This window comes from Pagrus major, chromosome 21, assembly GCF_040436345.1.
Source record: "Pagrus major chromosome 21, Pma_NU_1.0".
Taxonomy (NCBI): domain Eukaryota; kingdom Metazoa; phylum Chordata; class Actinopteri; order Spariformes; family Sparidae; genus Pagrus; species Pagrus major.
Genome location: NC_133235.1, coordinates 1,436,028 through 1,454,790, shown reverse-complemented (window position 1 = coordinate 1,454,790; position 18,763 = coordinate 1,436,028). Strand labels below are relative to the sequence as shown.

Here is an 18,763-nt window from a genome sequence, read left to right as displayed (position 1 = left end):
TCTGATCTCTTATTATATTGTTTATTTTTTACTTTTTATTATTGTTTAAGTGTGATACGGTCCTTTGGCTGCTGTGACTAAGGAATTTCCCCATTTGCGGGACAAATAAAGGAATTCTGATTCTGATTCTGATTCTGAACAACCACTGGTGTCACTATCTTACACAAGGGAAACACTTCGAGAAACCAAGTGGACGCACACATCACTGTCAACCAAAACTTGTTACCAGCCTTTGTGTGAGGAAGCGGACCCACAAAGTCAACCAAAACCCATTCAAATGACTCACACTACTGGGATCAGATACAGCGCAGCAGGGGGAATGGTTTGGTTTGGTTTTCCAGCAAGCTGAAAAATGTGACAGGATTTACAATAGCGTGCAACATCTTGCTTTAAACCAGCCAGCTCATCTGGAGACTGCCTGGTAGGGACCGGTGTCACGTCTGGCGTAACCAGCACCTTCCCCCCGCGAAAAAATCATTCCCCCTTAATCCTAGACTCAGGGCGGACCCCCACAGCTACTTCACCAGACACAAGTTCTGACTCCACAAAGACTTTATGTAAAGGCACACCTATGTCGCTCATACCAAAATCTTTAACTGGGACATCTGAACAGACTCATTACCGAAAGACAGAACTCCGTCTAGGATTAAAGACTGGGAGGCTGCAGTGTCTCGCAGGATCTTTAAAGGGACCTTAACACTGCCACATGGCAAGGAGACAACACCATCCATAACAAACTGAACAAAGTCCGCCAAATCACTAGACTCCTCGTCAGACATCAGCGGTACATCCAGCTCTTTCACAAAGTTACCCCACACAAGAAAAGGGCAACACACAGTGCAACTGGCTACTAACAGATTCCAAACATCCAGACTGACACAGGCATACTGCCACTAAGCCAACATCTAGAGGACACAAAAACCACCTTAATGTAGTTAGGACGAGACCACATTTGTCATTACTTTCTTGTTCTTTCACTACAGCATTTTTAATAATTAGATGCTCAAATCATAACAATATTCCATTAAGTTCTTTATTGGTAGATTGTAATCACAATTCTCTGGAACCATTTAATTCTGTGCTTAGTGTAAATGTTCTTATTTTTAATAGTGCACAGTCATATCCAAGAAGAATTGGTATTATCTGATATATTGGTATTGATTGAAATATCCCTACTGAATCGATATTGAATTGATTGAATGAAATCAGAAATCGAATTGCATTGATACCATGGAATGGAAATCGAAGGGAAATCCATAATGATACCCAGCTCTAATGAATAATATGCAGCAAAACTTTTAAATACAACACGTGAGCAATTAAAAATTAAATGAGGGTCGCAACTTTAGTCTTGTCCCTCAGTGCTTGTAGGTCAGACTATAATATGCTCTCTAATAAGATTAAATGGTGAAAATGATGAAGTGTATCAGTGGACTAGTGTGAGAGGTCATTGTTTAAAGCTTAAATGGCCAAATAAGTTTGAAAATCCATTATTGATGCAGCCTGAGATATAAAACTTCCGTAACTATTTCTGTCATACAGGTTTGAAGTCACTGCTCTCTCTTTGTCTCTCTCACACTCAAGTTAATGTCAGTGGATTAAAAAAAATAGTTTTGTGTGTTCTTTAAAACATCCGCTCTGAGATTTGAACGGATTGCAGTTATGACTTCAATAAGTTACATTTACTGTAAACACCATATACAGTAACACACACACTTTGTATATGATTGTTAGAGAAAGAAACTCAATGAAATGCATCAGTCTCCTCTTTCTCATACACACATACACACACCTTGTGAAGTATGTGGTGTGTGTGAGCAGCATGCTGAACAGGAACTGACTTTAATAAAGAGGCCACTGGCATCCAGCCATAAAGCAGAGTTCCTTGTTCTTAGAAGGAACAATGAGGTGAGGAAAGTGACCACACTAAAAGGACAGAGTACATTGTATACATTACATTGGACATTAAAGGGATATAAAATTTGATACAATTTAGAAGTCCTTTTGACCAATAAGGATTTAAATATTAACTTTAACAGAGGACAAAAAATGTCAGCATTAATATGTTTACTGTGCATTGAATTCCTCCACCCAACAGATTTAGTGACTTATTGTAGACAAGTTAAAAGAAAAATATTCCTGAAAATATACAGAGTAGAGTCACACTGTTGTGATGTCATCTTGGTTTATCAGTTAAAGCAGGAAAAAGAAAAATGTGTGTTGTTTTGTTTTGTGTTCTGTGCATGTAATGGCATGTAGCTTATGAAGACAGACTCTGTACTGTATGTGCTGTCCTATGTTAGATGTTTCTTCCCAGAAAAGGTCATCAAAGGGCAGAGAAATAAGACTGATTCAAAGGTTAAAGAAAGGTTTTCTTAATTATTTAAATAAGGCTGGTGCATGATTGGCTGCTGAAAACATACTATTGTATGCTATAGAATCCTTTTTTGTTATCATGTATGTGAATCCATTTACATATTCAAAAAGGGTTAGGGTTAGTTATTTGTACGGTAACTGTGTTGCACTGAAAGTACAAAATAAATCCCAATTAACAAAAAGTAAAACATAAAATGACCCCGCTGCATACGGCTAGCTTTAGAAAATGTAATAAGTAAAGTCTGTTTCTAGTGTTCACAAGCATTTTACAAATGTGCCACTGTAGCATTGTCACGAGTGTTGGGTAGTGTAACTATTGAAAGTAACTGGTTACATTACAGTGTTAACAACTGAGAAAAGATTCTCAGTAGGGTACTTTTGCATTGTATCTAAGTTGCATTGTGGGTAATGTAGGCACCAGATTTTGAAGAGCAGTCCATTGGTCTAGCATTGCACTCCTATAACACTGTTGGATTCATTATGGACAGTTTAAATACAAATGATCAAAATAGATACAACAGAACCAGAGATATCACCTTTTTTTTATACCACACACTCTTCTCCCTTTTCAAAACCTTTCTCCTACATTACCCACAGTGCAACTTAGCCAATGAGTGACATCACTGGATTACATGCAGCTTGCTTCTGAGCAAACAAAAGGCTTTAAACTACTTTTTTTAATCTATGGTAGTACTCTTCAAGACCTGTAAACACACTTTATTGTGTAAAATTAGTGGTTTTACCCTTTAATGCAAATGCAATGTGAAGACTGAATCTAATTCAAATTTAGTTTTCAGTCAAGACTATTTGTTCAATTTAGGGAATAATGTTCAAAGATTTCCCTGCTGATGATTCTTTTTGGCTCATCCTCACAGTTTTTGCCAACAGTTGTGTATGTTCTCCAGCATTCATCAAAGCCAAGACAGTTTCATCACTTGTTAGAGCTAAATGGTGATGATTTTGATGTGTTTGCATGTTTCTTCACAGCTGCTAACAGTATGTGGATCAAAGAACATCCAGAGTGTGGTTATAACCTGGTGAACTCGCCCCACCTACGACCAGCCTGGGTCTTGGATCGAGCTATCTGGCATTTAACCACCAGAATAGCAGAGGGACGCTACAAAGTTAAAGGACTTCCTGCTGACATCACCAATGAGAGCCACCTGAATGTGAGTGAACATAGTTCAGCTGGGCACTCACTGCATACATGTAGAGACTATGAATAAAGCAAACATTACACCCTTTATGACTGAATTGTAATGATATCATTATTAACATTGTCTTTTACAGCTAAAGTGTAGAGAAAAAGACATGTCTATTGTTTTTGTCTCTGTGCCGTTTGAACACTAGAGAGCTCATGCCTCCTGTGCAGCCAGATCATGATCATATTGTTTCAGCCTGTCACTTGGAGTATGTTTTCCTGTATTAGTTAATGCAGATAGTTAGTGTCATGAGTAATGCATGAGTAAGTGTGATGACAGATAACACAGAGAAATCATCTTAGTTCAACTCTTTTGGTCATTGACTATGAAAGAGGCTAGTACATGCTTTGAGTAGGACTCCAGACTACCTTGTACTGATGTAGGGACACCATGTTTGATATAGCTCCATCCATGTTAGCGATAGATTGTAAGGGTTTGGCAAACACACAGATTAATGAGCTGTTCCAATCATAGGCTGTACTGTAAATAAAACAGTCAGCTATATTCAATTCAATTCAATTCAATTCAAGTTTCAATGTTGCCAAAGCATCTGTCCAAACACTCGCACATAACAAATAACAACACAAACACAACACCAAGATTGATTTACATTAATTATATATACAGTATATACAGTGTGTGTGTGTGTGTGTGTGTGTGTGTGTGTGTGTGTGTGTGTGTGTGTGTGCGTGCGTGCGTGGGTGCGTGCGTGCGTGCGTGTCGGTCATTCACTGTCCCTCAGGTTGTGGCATGTTGGGCAGCAAGATATGCCCTGTCTCCTTCTCCCAGGAGTATTTTTAATTTTGAGAGGTCATTCAGCTCTTTGAAATCTGAGATCACAGAGTTGAACTTGTTAAAATAAATGTTCCTCGTTTCATTGAATGTTTTACATTGTAGGAGAAAGTGCATCTCTGTCTCAACCTCACCTGTCGAGCAGTGACCACATGTTCTGTTTTCTTTTGGTTGCCATGATTTTTTGTGTCTTCCTGTTTGGATTGTCAGTTTGTGGTCACTGAGCCTGTACTTGGTGAGGATCTGTCTCTGCTTTCTATCTCTGACATTAGAGAGATATTCTGCTAATTCATCATCTCTTTTTAGGACTAGATAACATTCTAATGTTAATTAACAGTTAATTAATAATAACACTCTCTGTATCTTGCTCTCTGTCTCCATCTCTGTCTCTCTGTCTCTCTCTGTCTCTGTCTTTCTGTCTCTGACTCTCTCTGTCTCTCTCTCTGTCTCTGTCTCTGTCTCTGTCTCTGTCTCTGTGTGTATCAGGCCATCCGGAGTGTGTTGTGGCAGGATGTGTATCCTCAGATTAAAGTGTGGGAGTTCTTCCAGGTCAAAGTGGATGGTGCTGTGGAGCAGTTCAGAACCCTTCTACAAAATGGTCTGTACTGTACATCAGTGAATGTGTTACCTTCTAATGGTTACAACACTTAAACATAACATAAACATAAACCTGTAAGACTGTGATCAGGCACAGGACTGCTCTGTATGTCCCCTGAGAGCCCAATACACAGTCACAAAAAATATTTGTGAAGTGTACAAATACACTCCTGTGTAAAAATATACCTGTTCTGCCAGATTGACATGAGACTGACGGCTGTGTAGACAAGCCCTTAACAGACTGGATGTGATAAAATACCAGAGCTCTGTCATGTATACCAACTGTGTTCTGCAATGTTCTGTCTACTGATAAGGAGAATTCAGTGTCTTCTACTGTGTCAAAAAAATTCAAAACAACACTTATTCCAGTAACAGATGATTGTGGCTGCACTCTTCAATTAGAAAGCTGCTAATGTGCTAATATAGACAGACACATTTGTTTCAGAGGCTGCCGAAAAGACTTTAAATATCCTTTGTGTGTGCTTTTAGGCACCAAGCCAGACCACAGTAAGACTGAGGGGAAGAAGGGCCTGAGGATTATTCAGGACCCAATATACCGTCGTTATGGCAACACAGTGGACATGAACTCTGCTCTGGAGACATTTGCACCTCACAGGTCAGACTCAAAGCTTCAGGCTACTATTGTTTTGGTTATAATTCAAACCTTGAGTTCTTTCATGAATTCGTGGCTGATTAGAAAACCAGTCAAGTGTCTGTTTCTTAAGTGAAGAATATTACATGACACTAACATAATTGTAAAAGGTGTCTGGATATTTTCTGTTAGCCCTGTGTTAAACTTGTTAGTTTATATCATGTTCATTTATTTATTCAACATCATCCAGCTGTTTGTAGTTTCTTAAAATCATTTTAGTTTTTAGCTCAGTCAAAGGGAATCCTGACTATTTTAGTGTAGTTTTTCTATATTTAATGAAGCCATTTTACTCTTGGTTAGTCATCATATCGTATTGAACTCATTACATCATGTATTGTTTTGTAGATGTCTTGTGGAATTAAAGGTGGTTGACAATATTATGAAGTTATAGTTATTGCGAACAATATTAACAGTACTTATTACTGGGTCCAATATAACACTTTGCAGAATGTAAAGTAGTAATATTTCTTGCTTCATGTGACCTCCCTCTCTCTATAGCTCCTCCCCACAGCACATCGAGGAATGCTGTGGTTGGCTGAGACAGAAACTGAATGAGCTGAATGATGAACAGTATCAGATCATACAGCAGCATCAGGAGCAGGTGAGCTTAATGTAATGTGGCACCAGGAGGGTTCCTGCTGACAGATACTTAGAATGTAGTACAACAGAGCACTAAAGCACTGAAGGATGGTCCGACATGTCTGAGCAGCAGTGTGAGTGCACAGTGTGACCTAAATCTGATACCTGTTAGCTTGACTCTCAGTGGAGGGGAGGGGGAGATGCTGATACAGCTACTGGGAAAGTCTAAATGCCTCAGGTCATTTCTGCCACGGGTTTATTATTTATTTCTTTATTCTATCCACTAAAATAGTTCATTCAGCAAAGTGTAAGAATATTAGCATTAACACTGAGGGTTGCCATTACACACAATGCATCCTGTGTGTGTGTGTGTTCTTTATGTTCTTCTTCTCCTTTCTTAAGGCTGCCAACTGCATTGTGGGAAACGTATTGTACGAACGTCTGGCAGACCACGGCCCCAAACTTGGTCCCGTTAACAGGAAGAACCCTGTGGTTACCAGGTAACAGATTTAAAGAATTGGGTTTAAGGAGAGAGGAGAATGGAGAATGGATGTGATAGATTGAGTACATGGAGGGATGGAAGAGAGACTTCTTCCAGTCTGTTTTTAGGTCCAATTTACTATAAATTTGAGATGCCAGCTGAGGAAAAGTCATTGCCATGACTATTGTAGTGTTGCATTGGATCATGTGTGAGTCTTCAAAATAACAGTCATTTGTACTAATAAACTGCGAGCATTTCAGCCTTAACATGGCAGTACCAACACTAAAGCCATTCATTTCTCCTATGAAGCATGAATACAGCATGAATGTGTGAAGCTGATTACAAGGCAATTAACGTAAATTTGTTGTGTGCACAGCTGACAGCTCATTGAGTTAAAAATAAGATATTAATGGTGGAGAACGTGAATGTGCTGAATGTCAGCCAGGGAGACAACTTGAGTTTGGATCTGTACTGAGAAATAATTTCAACTTGTGAACATTCTGATCTTGAGTCAACAGGATATTCTTCTCATAGGGTTTTAATGTGAACCCTTTAACCCCACCCTAACTGATTTCTCATTAGCACATAGTGCACATCATTTCTAAATCAGCCATCTCACTGAAACAGGTGGCAGTGTTCAACCCTCATTTTCTACTGATACCAGCTGTGCTTCCTCGCTTTCTCTTCTGTCTGACAGCGAGTAGACAAACACACCACTGCAGTGTCTACATAGGCCCGCCTGCTGCCACACTTCTGACTATGGTCAGAAGTATATTACCTTAAATGCTGTTGTGCTTAACACACAAAACACACGCCTTGTTATAACACAATGATTTGGACACACAGTAATGTCAGATATAAATGTTAAAACTATATCCTTTACAGCTAACAGGGATATGAGGTTCATCATAATGTTGAGTGTTGGTGGATCTCAATGTTTTAATTTGTCTGTCTCAGGTATTTCACCTTCCCATATCAGGACATGACTCTGGAGCAGGAGATGCAGCTGCTGGATCAGCCTGACAAGACGTGCCACTTCCTGGCTCACAATGGTTGGGTGATGGGCGATGATCCACTGCGAAACTTTGCTGAACCAGGTAAATATTTAAAACTTCTTAGAAAACTTCTCATTCCTCCTTCTGTCTGTCAGGTTTTATCCTGTTTCGTCGCAGAGATTACACAGCACTTGGGATGAGATGAAACCCATTTGAGCTACTTTATGTAAGGTTATGTTGATGTATCTGCTTTGATAGAATTATGTCACTGTATCAGTGCTGGTCTGTGTCTGTGTTACCTATAGGCTCCAACGTGTACCTGCGTCGGGAGCTGATATGCTGGGGTGATAGTGTCAAACTGCGCTACGGCAAGAAGCCTGAGGACTGCCCATACCTGTGGGCCCACATGCAGAAATACACTGAAATCACAGCCAAGTATTTCCACGGAGTCCGACTGGACAACTGCCACTCGACACCATTACATGTAGCAGAGGTATTGTCATTATTATCATGTTACATTTAAGTACATGTCCTTAAATACACAAGAGCATACCATATACAAGATTGTGGAGAGAAATTGAGAGGGGATGTACTCCCCCTTAACACTCCCTGATGTTGTAGCACTGCAGTGTACTACAGAAGAACGCCTGGTTTGCTGTACTAAGGAGTTCGTCAGAGAGTGTTAGAAGGTAGTTACAGAAGCAGCCGTCGTAAGAGTTAAATGTTGCTTTCCACCACTACAGCAACCTGTTGGAATGTACGGATGACGCCGTAGCTGTCCCTATACCATCACTGCTTAAAGTCCCACATAAGGTCCCAGAACACTGTTTGAAGCTAGAAAGGTGGCAGGGTCGCCACATATATTAAAACAGTATGAAATTGTGTTGGCCTGTGAGGTCAGTTTGTTTATTTAGTTTATTCAGTCATGAAAAAAATCAGTCATTCATTGTAATTTCATTGCAGACTGTTTTTATGTCACTGAACATAACCAGAGCCACACCTCTTTTCTCTCCCTGTCTGTAATGCTGCTGTGTTGTCTTGTCCAGGCCATGTTAGATGCAGCCAAGGTGGTCAGACCCAATCTGTATGTGATAGCTGAACTGTTTACAGGCAGCGAGCTCATTGACAATGTGTTTGTTAACCGGCTGGGAATTAGCAGCCTTATACGAGGTACATCTCTCATGCATGAACTAACTTTGTATTTTTTTCTCTCCCTTCTCTTTCACTGCATTGTTCTGCATTCTGCGATCTCTTTACACTCACTCACTCTTTGTTGACTGCATGTTGTGGTCACTTTGAGACCTGTTGTAACTACCTTGCTGCATCCCCTTTACATTAACTCTTCTCCTCTCCCTCCTCTTTCTTATCTCCTCCCTAACCTTCACCTGTTTCTCCCTCTCTCATGACCTCTTGTTCTGTCTGCACTGGTTTTGGTGTGTTGCCTTGCTGTGGTTGACCAGTTCATGCTGGATGTGGCCAGAACAGTTTGTCCTAACCTTTATGTGGTGGCTGAACTATTCACCGGCAGTGAGGAGCTGGATAACATCTTCGTAACCAAGCTTGGAATCTCATCGCTCATACGAGGTACAGTGTTTTCATTAGTCAAAATTCTGACTTTAACCTCAAAAATTCAATTCAAAAATTAAACTCAAAATTCTGAGAAAAAGTCGGAGCTGAGATGATTGTTTCACCCTGACCCCAATCCTCATTCGTATAATTCTCTGACATTATGATATGACATCTATATAATGGCAGATATAGCTGAATGTCCCAGAACACTAAAAGACATTTAGAAAACAAGGAACAATCTGGAGCAGCCGTGACTGTTAGCCCTAAATGTATTTACTGAAGGTAAGCTTGTGTTGTCCATCAGCTTTCATAGTCTTCACACCTGCGTTGCTCGATTGGAATGTGGTCCGTCTTGATTTAGTGTGAATTCGCCCACAGTGCTGCAGCAGTATGGAACCTGTTTTGATAACTGTCCTCCCTCTCCCACCGTGTCCACAGAGGCCATGTCAGCTGCTGACAGCCATGAAGAAGGCAGACTCGTCTATCGTTATGGAGGCGAGCCGGTCGGAGCTTTTGTTCAGCCCAGTCTCCGCCCACTGATGCCCTCCATCGCCCATGCCATGTTCCTGGATGTAACCCATGACAACGAGTGTCCCATACAGGTGAGTCTGTTAGGGTCAGGTTAGGGTGGGGTTTAACGACTGAAGATGCTGCCAACCCTTTTTTTATTGGACTATATCTAAGCCTAAAAAAAAGAAAACCACTATGTTTGTGGGTTTTGCTAATCTAATTAAATGTCACAAATCCCAATTTAAGAGTCTACACTCTGCTGCTCAAAGAAATATGAAGAAAAACATGACAAATGTCTAAAACCCATCAAAAAGTGATTGTGAGAAGGTCTGTGTTTCAGGTGTATACAGTAACTGCTGTGTGTTTGTCTCTCTTTGTTCTACAGCTGCGTTCAGCTCTGGACTCCCTCCCCAGCTCAGCTATTGTCTCTATGGCCTGCTGTGCTACTGGTTCCACCAGAGGATACGATGAATTAGTGCCACATCAGGTTATTTACACACACTCAACAGTGTTACTTAGTGTTTAACCATAATTACGAAGCAGATTCTCCAAACATCAGCTCATTTATTACAAATATAAATATGGTTAATGCTTGTTTATTTTCTCTAAAGTTGTGACGCATGTAGTTTGAAATACTTGGTGTAGAGCTACAGTGTCACAATAAAGAGTGAGCTGTTTGTTTTCTGCAGGCACTCTGGTGCAGATGCAGCAGATACTTGACAGTCAGCTGCTAAACAAAGAAGCTGCATGGTCACATTCTGACCCTCACATCTCACCTTCCTCCGCCTTTGCTACCATTTATATGGAAATACACCTAGAATATACTGGATGTAACACAAACCTGTTTGCTTTGCTACAAGAACTTGTGTGTGTGTGTGTGTATGTGTAGATCTCTGTGGTGAAGGAGGAGCGTTTTTACCCCAAGTGGAAGCCCTCAGCACCCTCCTTCTCCACTGGTGAGGTTGGATCCCAGACTGGCATCATAGCTGGGAAACTGGCACTCAACAAGCTGCACCAGGAACTGGCTGCTCAGGGATTCATACAGGTACCATAATGCACTTTGTTTTGAAGGTCCAGTGTGTAGGATTTAGGGGCAGAAGTGGAATATAATATTTATAATTATGTAATTAAGTGTATAATCACCTGAAACTAAGAATTTAGGGTTTTATATCCACAGAGGGAGTCTTCCACTCTTCCATGGATTCTGCCATGTTTCTACAGTAGCCCAGAATGAACAAACCAAATGCTGGCTCTACAGAGGGTCTGTCGCCTTGTTAGTGCCCAGTGAGGCAGGGGGTATATAGTTGGCTAAAATCCTCAACCTCACTACTAGATGCCACTAAATCCTACCCACTGAACCTTTAAAAGAATGTCAGATCAACTCACACTAAAAGCACTTTCATCTCATTCATTCTGTTTTAAATGTAAAAAGTGGAAGCAGTATGACCAGAGTCTCCATTGTTGGTGCTGCATTTGAATCGTTTTGTTTCTGCTCTTCCTTTCTCTTATTTTATCTGGTCTCTTATCAGTGAACAGCCTGTCCAGGTTTAATCTCTGATCATCTCGCTCTCCAGGTGTATGTTGACCAGGTTGATGCAGATATCGTTGCAGTTACTCGACACTGTCCCAGCACACACCAGTCTGTGGTGTCAGTGTGCAGGACAGCCTTCTGGGACCCTAAAACCCATCAGTACGACACCAATGTCCCACCCATGTTCATACCTGGTATGACCGTCATCCTAATGTTAGAAATCCATCTTGTATTTCATTTTTATTGTTGTTGTTGTTGCATCATCTTTGTAGTGTTCATGTGTGTCTGACACAGGCTTCCCACTGCTGAGAATATTTCTGTCCATCCATCTGTCTGTCTGTCTGTCTGTCTGTGTCTCAAGGGAAGATAGAGGAAGTGGTACTGGAGGCAAGGACAGTGGAAAGGCATGCAGGGAGTTATAAGAAGGATGACAACTACATCAACGGCATGCCAGAATACACTGTGGAAATAAAGGAGCATATTCCTGTTAGTATTTCTATATAGGATCATGTAATTTAATTAATTTGTTTAATTGAAATTAATGAACATATCAATGGGATAATTATAACATACAGTATATCTATATATGCATATATATGTAGTTACAGGACAGCACAGTGGCCAAGAGCAGTGGAGTGACATCTAAAGGTCGATCAGAGTTTGTGCAGGAAATCACCTTTCAGAAGCTGACACCTGGCAGCGTCATTGCCTTCAGGTGATCCACACACACACACACACACACACACACACACACACACACACACACACCTTCAGCACACAAGTGAAAGCAGTATGTGCATTGTCATTGAAGACCCATTGCCAGGCAGATTTATCATTCTATTCATGGTTTATTACATTTATTGTTGGTTTTGGCCAGTTATTGGTCTCATAGTTTTACGTCACTCTCTCCTCCTCACAGGGTTAGTTTGGACCCTAAGGCCCAGAAGTTGGTAGGGGTGCTGAGGTTTTATCTGTCCCAGTTCAGTCCAAAATACAGAAGAGGCAGTGTGATGGAGGAAAACCCACCAGAAGCACTGCAGAAACCTCTCGCACAGTGAGTACACATGTGCACACATCACTGCTGCCCAAGCGAATCCTGACTTTTCCTCACTATTCTCCACTGGTCAGATGAAAAAGGTTGAAACCACCTTAACTATGATAATCTTTCAGTTGTAGAACAGTCTTTGGCATCCTTTAAGAATGAAATGAATCATGATAGACAAAAGTCAAACAATTACTTATCTTACTTCTCTACCACTATAACTTAACTCATCAAGTCTGTTCAGTTGTCTCACAGTTTGCTGCTGAAGACTAAGGTTTGAAAATGAAATGGACCTGGGGGTGTGGAGTTACAAATAAGTCCACTTACTAGACTATGTGTCCCGCTCCTCATCTTTGCTTGAGGCTACCTCTGGCCTTGTTCATAAAACAGAAAAGAATATAAAACAATTAGGACATTTGTATTTGATGGAGTGGAGCAGCCTCAGGCGTATGCAGAAAATCTCAGAGGATATAGAATATGATGCTTGTGTACAGTAGAAAAGGTATTAGTTATGCAGGATAGCCCAAACAACTGAAGGCAAGGCAAGTTTACTTGTATAGCACAATTCAGACACAAGGCAACTCAAAGTGCTTTACAGGGGCATGAAATTACATTAAAATACATTAAAACAAGTAGGAAGTTGTCAAGAAACAAAACATTAAAAAAAGTTAATAAATAGGAAAATAAGCTAAAATAGAAAAGTTTTAAAAGAGACAAGACTAAATAATAACAGTCACAGTGCAGTTCAAAGCCTTAAAATTGTTTCAGTGAAAGGCAGTGGCAAACAGAAAGGTCCTCAGCCTTGATTTAAAAGAGGTGAGAGTTGGAGCAGACCTGCAGTTTTCTGGGAGTTTGTTCCAGATATGTGTCGCATAATAACTGAACACTGCTTCTCCATGTTTAGTTTTGACTCCAGGGACTGAAAGCAGACCTGTACCTGGCGACCTCAGAGGTCTGGATGGTTCATAATGTAGCAGCAGATCAGAAACCATTCAGTGCTTTATAAACCAACAGCAGGATTTTGAAATCTATTCTTTGACTGACAGGAAGCCAGTGTAAAGACCTAAGAACTGGAGTGATGTGATCTACTATTTTGGTTCTTGTTAGGACTCGAGCAGCAGCGTTCTGAATCCGCTGCAGCTATGCCGAGACATGAGTACTTTTATCCTGGATATATTCTTAAGGTGATAGTAGGCTGACTTTGTAATTGTCTTAGTGTGGCTGCTGAAGTTCAAGTCTGAGTCCATGATTACACCAAGGTTTCTGGCTTGGTTTATAGTTTTCAACATTACAGATTGAAGCTGAGCAGAGACTGTTAGTCGTTCTTCCTTGGCTCCAAAAACAATTATTTCAGTCTTATCTTTGTTTAACTGAAGAAAACTCTGACACATCCAATCACTGATTTGTTCAATGCATCTACTCAGCGTTTGTATGGGATTACAGTCCCCTGGTGATATGGTTATATAGATTTGTGTGTCATCTGCATAACCATGGTAACATATTTTGTTGTTTTCCATTATCTGAGCTAGAGGAAGCATGTAAATGTTGAATAGTAGATGCCCCAGAATGGGCCCTGGGGTACTCCGCTTGTCATTTTCATCCGCTCAGATGTGTAATTACCAATAAACACAAAGTAGTCTCTATCATTTAGATAGGATTTAAACCAATTTAGTGCTGTATCAGAGAGTCCCACCCGGTTTTCCAGTCGGTCCAGTAGTATATTGTGGTTGACCGTGTCAAATGCAGCACTGAGATCCAGCAATACTAAGACTGAAATTTTGCCACTGTCTGTGTTTAAATGAATGTCATTTAGGACCTTGACTAGAGCAGTCTCAGTGCTGTGGTGTGGTTGAAATCCTGACTGGATTATCAGGTAATTGCTGTTGAAAAACAGCTTTTTCAATGAATTTACTTAAAATTGGGAGGTTTGATATGGGCCTATAATTATTCATTACTGATGTGTCTAGATTGTTCTTCTTCAGGTGTGGCTTAATAACTGCAGTTTTCATGGCTTGGGGGAAGACACCTGAGAGAAGAGACATGTTGACAATCTGTAGCACATCTGGAGTCATGCAGAAACTTTTTTGAAGAACCCTGCTGGTAAAATATCAAGGCAGCAGGAGGAAGATTCCAAATGTTGTATTATCTCTTGCAGGTTTTTCATTGATTGGAACTGTGTCATGGTGTTAGAGTTGGTTTTAGGTGGAAACATGGACAAAACACCTCCTGTACCTGGTACAGTGGCACTGACTACTTGTCTAATTTTCTGAATTTTGTCAGTGAAGAAGCATGAACATCTATCTGCGATGGCCTGTAATGAATTTGCAGAGGCTACTGGCACAGGAGGGTTTGTTAGGCTGTCCACAGTAGCAAACAGGGCACGTGCATTATCATTGTTTTTGGTGATAATGTCTGAAAAAGGACTGCCTTGACTTTTTCAGTTCTAGATTAAAAATGTAAAGTCTCTCTTTATAAATGTCAAAATGAACCTGGAGATTTGTTTTTTCATCACCTGCGCTCTGCTTTTCCACATTCCTTTTTTCCATTTTGACCAGCGTGGCATTTCTCCAAGCAGATTTTTTCTTACTAGAGACCACCTTGACTTAAGTGGGTGCAATGGCATCAATGACATTTGTAAAAACTGAAAAGATCTACAAGGTCATTGACAGAGAACCCTGGAGAGGGGAGGTGTGGAAAGCAACAGCAACTGAAAGCAACAGTATGAATATAAAGGAGGACACCAATATTCTCTGAAAAATATGAAGAGCTTATTTTAAAGCAGTGTGTGTTTGACAGGCTGATGTCTAAGCTGACGCTGGCAGACTTGAATATTCTGCTGTTTCGCTGCGACTCAGAAGAACAAGAAGATGGAGGAGGCTGTTACAGTATCCCGGGATGGGAGACCCTCAAATATGCTGGATTACAAGGTAGTTACACAGCACTTAACGTGTATTTCTAGTTAATTCATCATACATAGTGTAATGAGAAAAGATTCTCTGACAATGTGCAATTGCTCTGTTTCCTTTTTTTTTGTGTAAGGACTAGTCAAATAACAAAATCTGTATTCAAATAAGCGAGCTGCATGCAACAGAGCTGCCACACACACACACACACACACACACACACACACACACACACAAACAGAGGGCATCAGGGCTGAATTATTTCCATTAGTGATTCATCTGGCAATTATTTTCACTTTTTTTGAATGGAAGCCAGCCATACTTACTGCCAGCCATGTTATATTAAAGACGACTTCTACTCAGCACTCGAAGTCCAACTGTAATCACTGGTGTTTCCACTTTGTACAGAACTGTTGCAACCGCTCAACTTGAAACTGTACATCTGCATCATGAATGTGACGAGGCATTTCATCATTACATTCATTAAAACACTTTAACAGAAGTGTGACCAGATTTCTTCATAGACTTGTTTGGTATTTCCACGTACTGACATATAATATGACAGAAGAGTACATAATCATGTAATGTGTGTGCACAGGTCTGATGTCAGTGTTGGCTGACATCCGCCCCAATAATGATCTGGGCCATCCTGTGTGTGCTAACCTCAGACAAGGAGACTGGCTCATAGACTTTGTCTCCAACAGACTGACAACCAGAGAGGGACCACTGGCACAGGTGAGGCTTTTACTGGCTTAAAGGGCCACTTCACCCAAATAACAAAAATACATATTGTTTATTTGTCTCTTCTGGTGTCTAACAAGAGGCTTGTTCAGCTCTAACTAACTCATCGTCATTCCTTATGTCGCGGGAACATCTGAGAAACTCAGGAGGATCTTTAATAAACAGTATATCCCGGTTCACTTTAAACCTACCAACACACTGAGGCAGAAACTTGTCCGTCCTAAGGACAAAACACCCAGGCATAAACAGAGTAATGTAGTTGATGCTGTTCAATGCAGCCAGGACTGCACAGATTTGTACATTGGGGAGACAAAACAACCTCTCCATAAATGAATGGCACAACACAGGAGGGCCAGCTCCTCAGGTCAAGACTCTGCTGTCCACTTACATCTGAAGGAGACAAATCATTCCTTTGAGGACAACAATGTAAACATCTTGTCCAGAGAAGACAGATGGTTTGAAAGAGGAGTAAAAGAATCCATCTATGTCAAACTGGAACGACCGTCTTTGAATAGAGGAGGTGGCCTAAAGCGGGATTTATGGTTCTGCGTCGATTGTGCGCCTAGGCGTCGGCGAACATGATCGCCGTGATTTTTCATTTATAGTAGTGCGGCGGTGTCTATGCATCGGGTGGTAATTCACCGCCACAACGCTAGGGGGCGCTGAGTAACGAAACCGCATGAATTCGTACCTGGAGTGTTTACTTTCCGGTTACGCCAGAAGCGGGGAGTGAACATGCCTGGTCTCTGGTAAACAGTACATTGAACAATGGCGACTGAGCGAGAGAGGATACTTTTGGAGCTGGAGCTGATCGATATTGAAGAACAAATGCTTCTAGTGCAAATGTTAAATACCAAACGAAGGAGAAGACGTGTGAGGATGTGGTCTGTACGTCCTTTGAACACTGCGACCCGGAAATGATGTAACACGGACCAATCACAGCCCTCGAGGTCCGCGTCGCATGTCCCTGCTGTCTGCGCTGTTTCGACGCGTAGTTAGGATTTTTGGGAGGCGCGCGTCAAGTGACGCAGATGTTCGGCGTAGGGGTCTGCGTCGACGGCGTAGTTATGGCGTAGGTACACCGTCGACCTGACGCAGAACCATAAATCCCGCTTAAGACATTACTTATCACCCACCTACAATGCTGTACTGAGTTCCCTCCCCAGACAGCTTAACAACCATCCACCTAGCCCTAGAAACCCACATGAAGGCCGGTTGGGTCAATGACCCACAAGTGGCCCTAACGAGTCTGTAACGACACTCCCACACTCTGTAAGGACACTCCCACACAGACTTTAAAAGCCTGCAACTCCCCTCCAGTTAGTTAGAACTGAAGAAGCCTCTTGGCTGAGACGTGAAACGTCTTCAACAAACTGAAACATGTCCAGTTTCCTACGATACAGCACTTAGAGTTAGTATTCTGTTGTTTTGAAGCTACTCATCAATACTGTGCATCTGTTCACATACTTCTGCTGCTGTGATATCTCAATACTTTGAGCAGCATTCTTTCAAATTACTGAAACTGCTTGCATGGCCAGACACCACTAGGGCTCAGGATATCTGAGTAAATATGTGTTTTATCATTTATGTGGACTGACCCTTTAAAGGAATAGTTCACTCTAAAACAAAATTCAGTCATCGACTCACCCACATGCTGATGAGAAGTCCGGTGTAGTTTCTTATTCCTCAAAGTGCAGCTGGAGACCCGCGGGGGTACCCTCTGCCAGCAATAATCCATATAACGAGCGTAAGTGGCGCCCGAGACGAAAAGGTCCATAAAACTACACAAAAACTTTGTAATATTCCTCCCGTGAACACGGGAGCGTGCCTCCAGGCAAATGTAGTATAGTGACTGTTTAGGCTAGAAAAATATACTAAATGACGTCGTTTCGAGTAAACTCTGGATGTCGCCACTTCAGGACACTTGGATTGCAGCGGACGAGCAGTATGGAGGAATATTACACAGTTTTTGTGTAGTTTTATGGGCCTTTTCCTCTCAAGCACAATTGACGCTCGTTATATGGATTATTCCTGCCGGAGGGTACCCCCGCGGGTCTCCAGCTGCACTTTAAGGAATAAGAAACTACACCGGACTTCTCATCAGCATGAGGGTGAGTCGATAATGACTGAATTTCGTTCTAGAGTGAACTATTCCTTTAAAACAACAGATCCATTTTGAGTAAATAAAAAGGTTTATACTCAATTACTTAATTACATTTGTCAACTGTTAGTTGCAGTGTGTGTTAGCATCATTCCTGAATCTGATTTTGGCATTGTAACATTGTGTGTACAGGTGGGTCAGTGGTTGGGAGCCATGTTTAACTACCTGAAACATATCCCACGCTACCTCATCCCCTGTTATTTTGATGCCGTCCTGGTGTCCACCTACACCACAGCTCTGGATGCAACTTACAAACTCATGTCAAGGTAGGAGAGACTTTGGAGGTTGTGTTGTTGAGATGTGAAATTCAAATATAAAACTATGAATTTTAAGTGGAACTTAACTTTGATTTTCTGTCCCCTTTTCCAACCAGTTTCATCCAGAATGGCTCCAGCTTTGTTCGTCACCTGGCGCTGGGCTCGGTTCAGATGTGTGGCGTTGGGCGCTTCCCCGCCCTCCCTCCACTCTCTACAAAACTTGAGGCTGTTCCCTTCCGCGTCAGTCCAATCACAGAGCAGAAGGAGCAGTGCTGTGTCTCTCTGGCTGCAGGTAACCTAGCAACAGACACTTGGCAGTGCCTCTGTGGATACATTTGAGATTAAGTAAACTGAAGAAATATTTGACATATGTGA

The 18,763-nt window shown here is 41.3% G+C and overlaps 1 protein-coding gene across 1 annotated transcript in view; it reads left to right on the top strand.

Annotated features, from left to right (window-relative positions):
* agla (amylo-alpha-1, 6-glucosidase, 4-alpha-glucanotransferase a) overlaps positions 1-18,763 on the top strand; it is a 48,044-nt gene that overhangs the window by 21,334 nt on the left and 7,947 nt on the right. Inside the window, exons 6-24 of the mRNA XM_073491077.1 lie at positions 3,364-3,545; positions 4,857-4,968; positions 5,457-5,583; positions 6,118-6,220; positions 6,601-6,698; positions 7,637-7,776; positions 7,980-8,167; positions 9,135-9,258; positions 9,682-9,845; positions 10,139-10,240; positions 10,643-10,798; positions 11,328-11,478; positions 11,646-11,770; positions 11,887-11,999; positions 12,204-12,338; positions 15,123-15,253; positions 15,828-15,964; positions 18,264-18,397; positions 18,505-18,680. Of these exons, the coding sequence (XP_073347178.1) occupies positions 3,364-3,545; positions 4,857-4,968; positions 5,457-5,583; positions 6,118-6,220; positions 6,601-6,698; positions 7,637-7,776; positions 7,980-8,167; positions 9,135-9,258; positions 9,682-9,845; positions 10,139-10,240; positions 10,643-10,798; positions 11,328-11,478; positions 11,646-11,770; positions 11,887-11,999; positions 12,204-12,338; positions 15,123-15,253; positions 15,828-15,964; positions 18,264-18,397; positions 18,505-18,680 (2,598 nt within the window). The remainder of the gene's footprint in view (positions 1-3,363; positions 3,546-4,856; positions 4,969-5,456; positions 5,584-6,117; positions 6,221-6,600; positions 6,699-7,636; positions 7,777-7,979; positions 8,168-9,134; positions 9,259-9,681; positions 9,846-10,138; positions 10,241-10,642; positions 10,799-11,327; positions 11,479-11,645; positions 11,771-11,886; positions 12,000-12,203; positions 12,339-15,122; positions 15,254-15,827; positions 15,965-18,263; positions 18,398-18,504; positions 18,681-18,763) is intronic.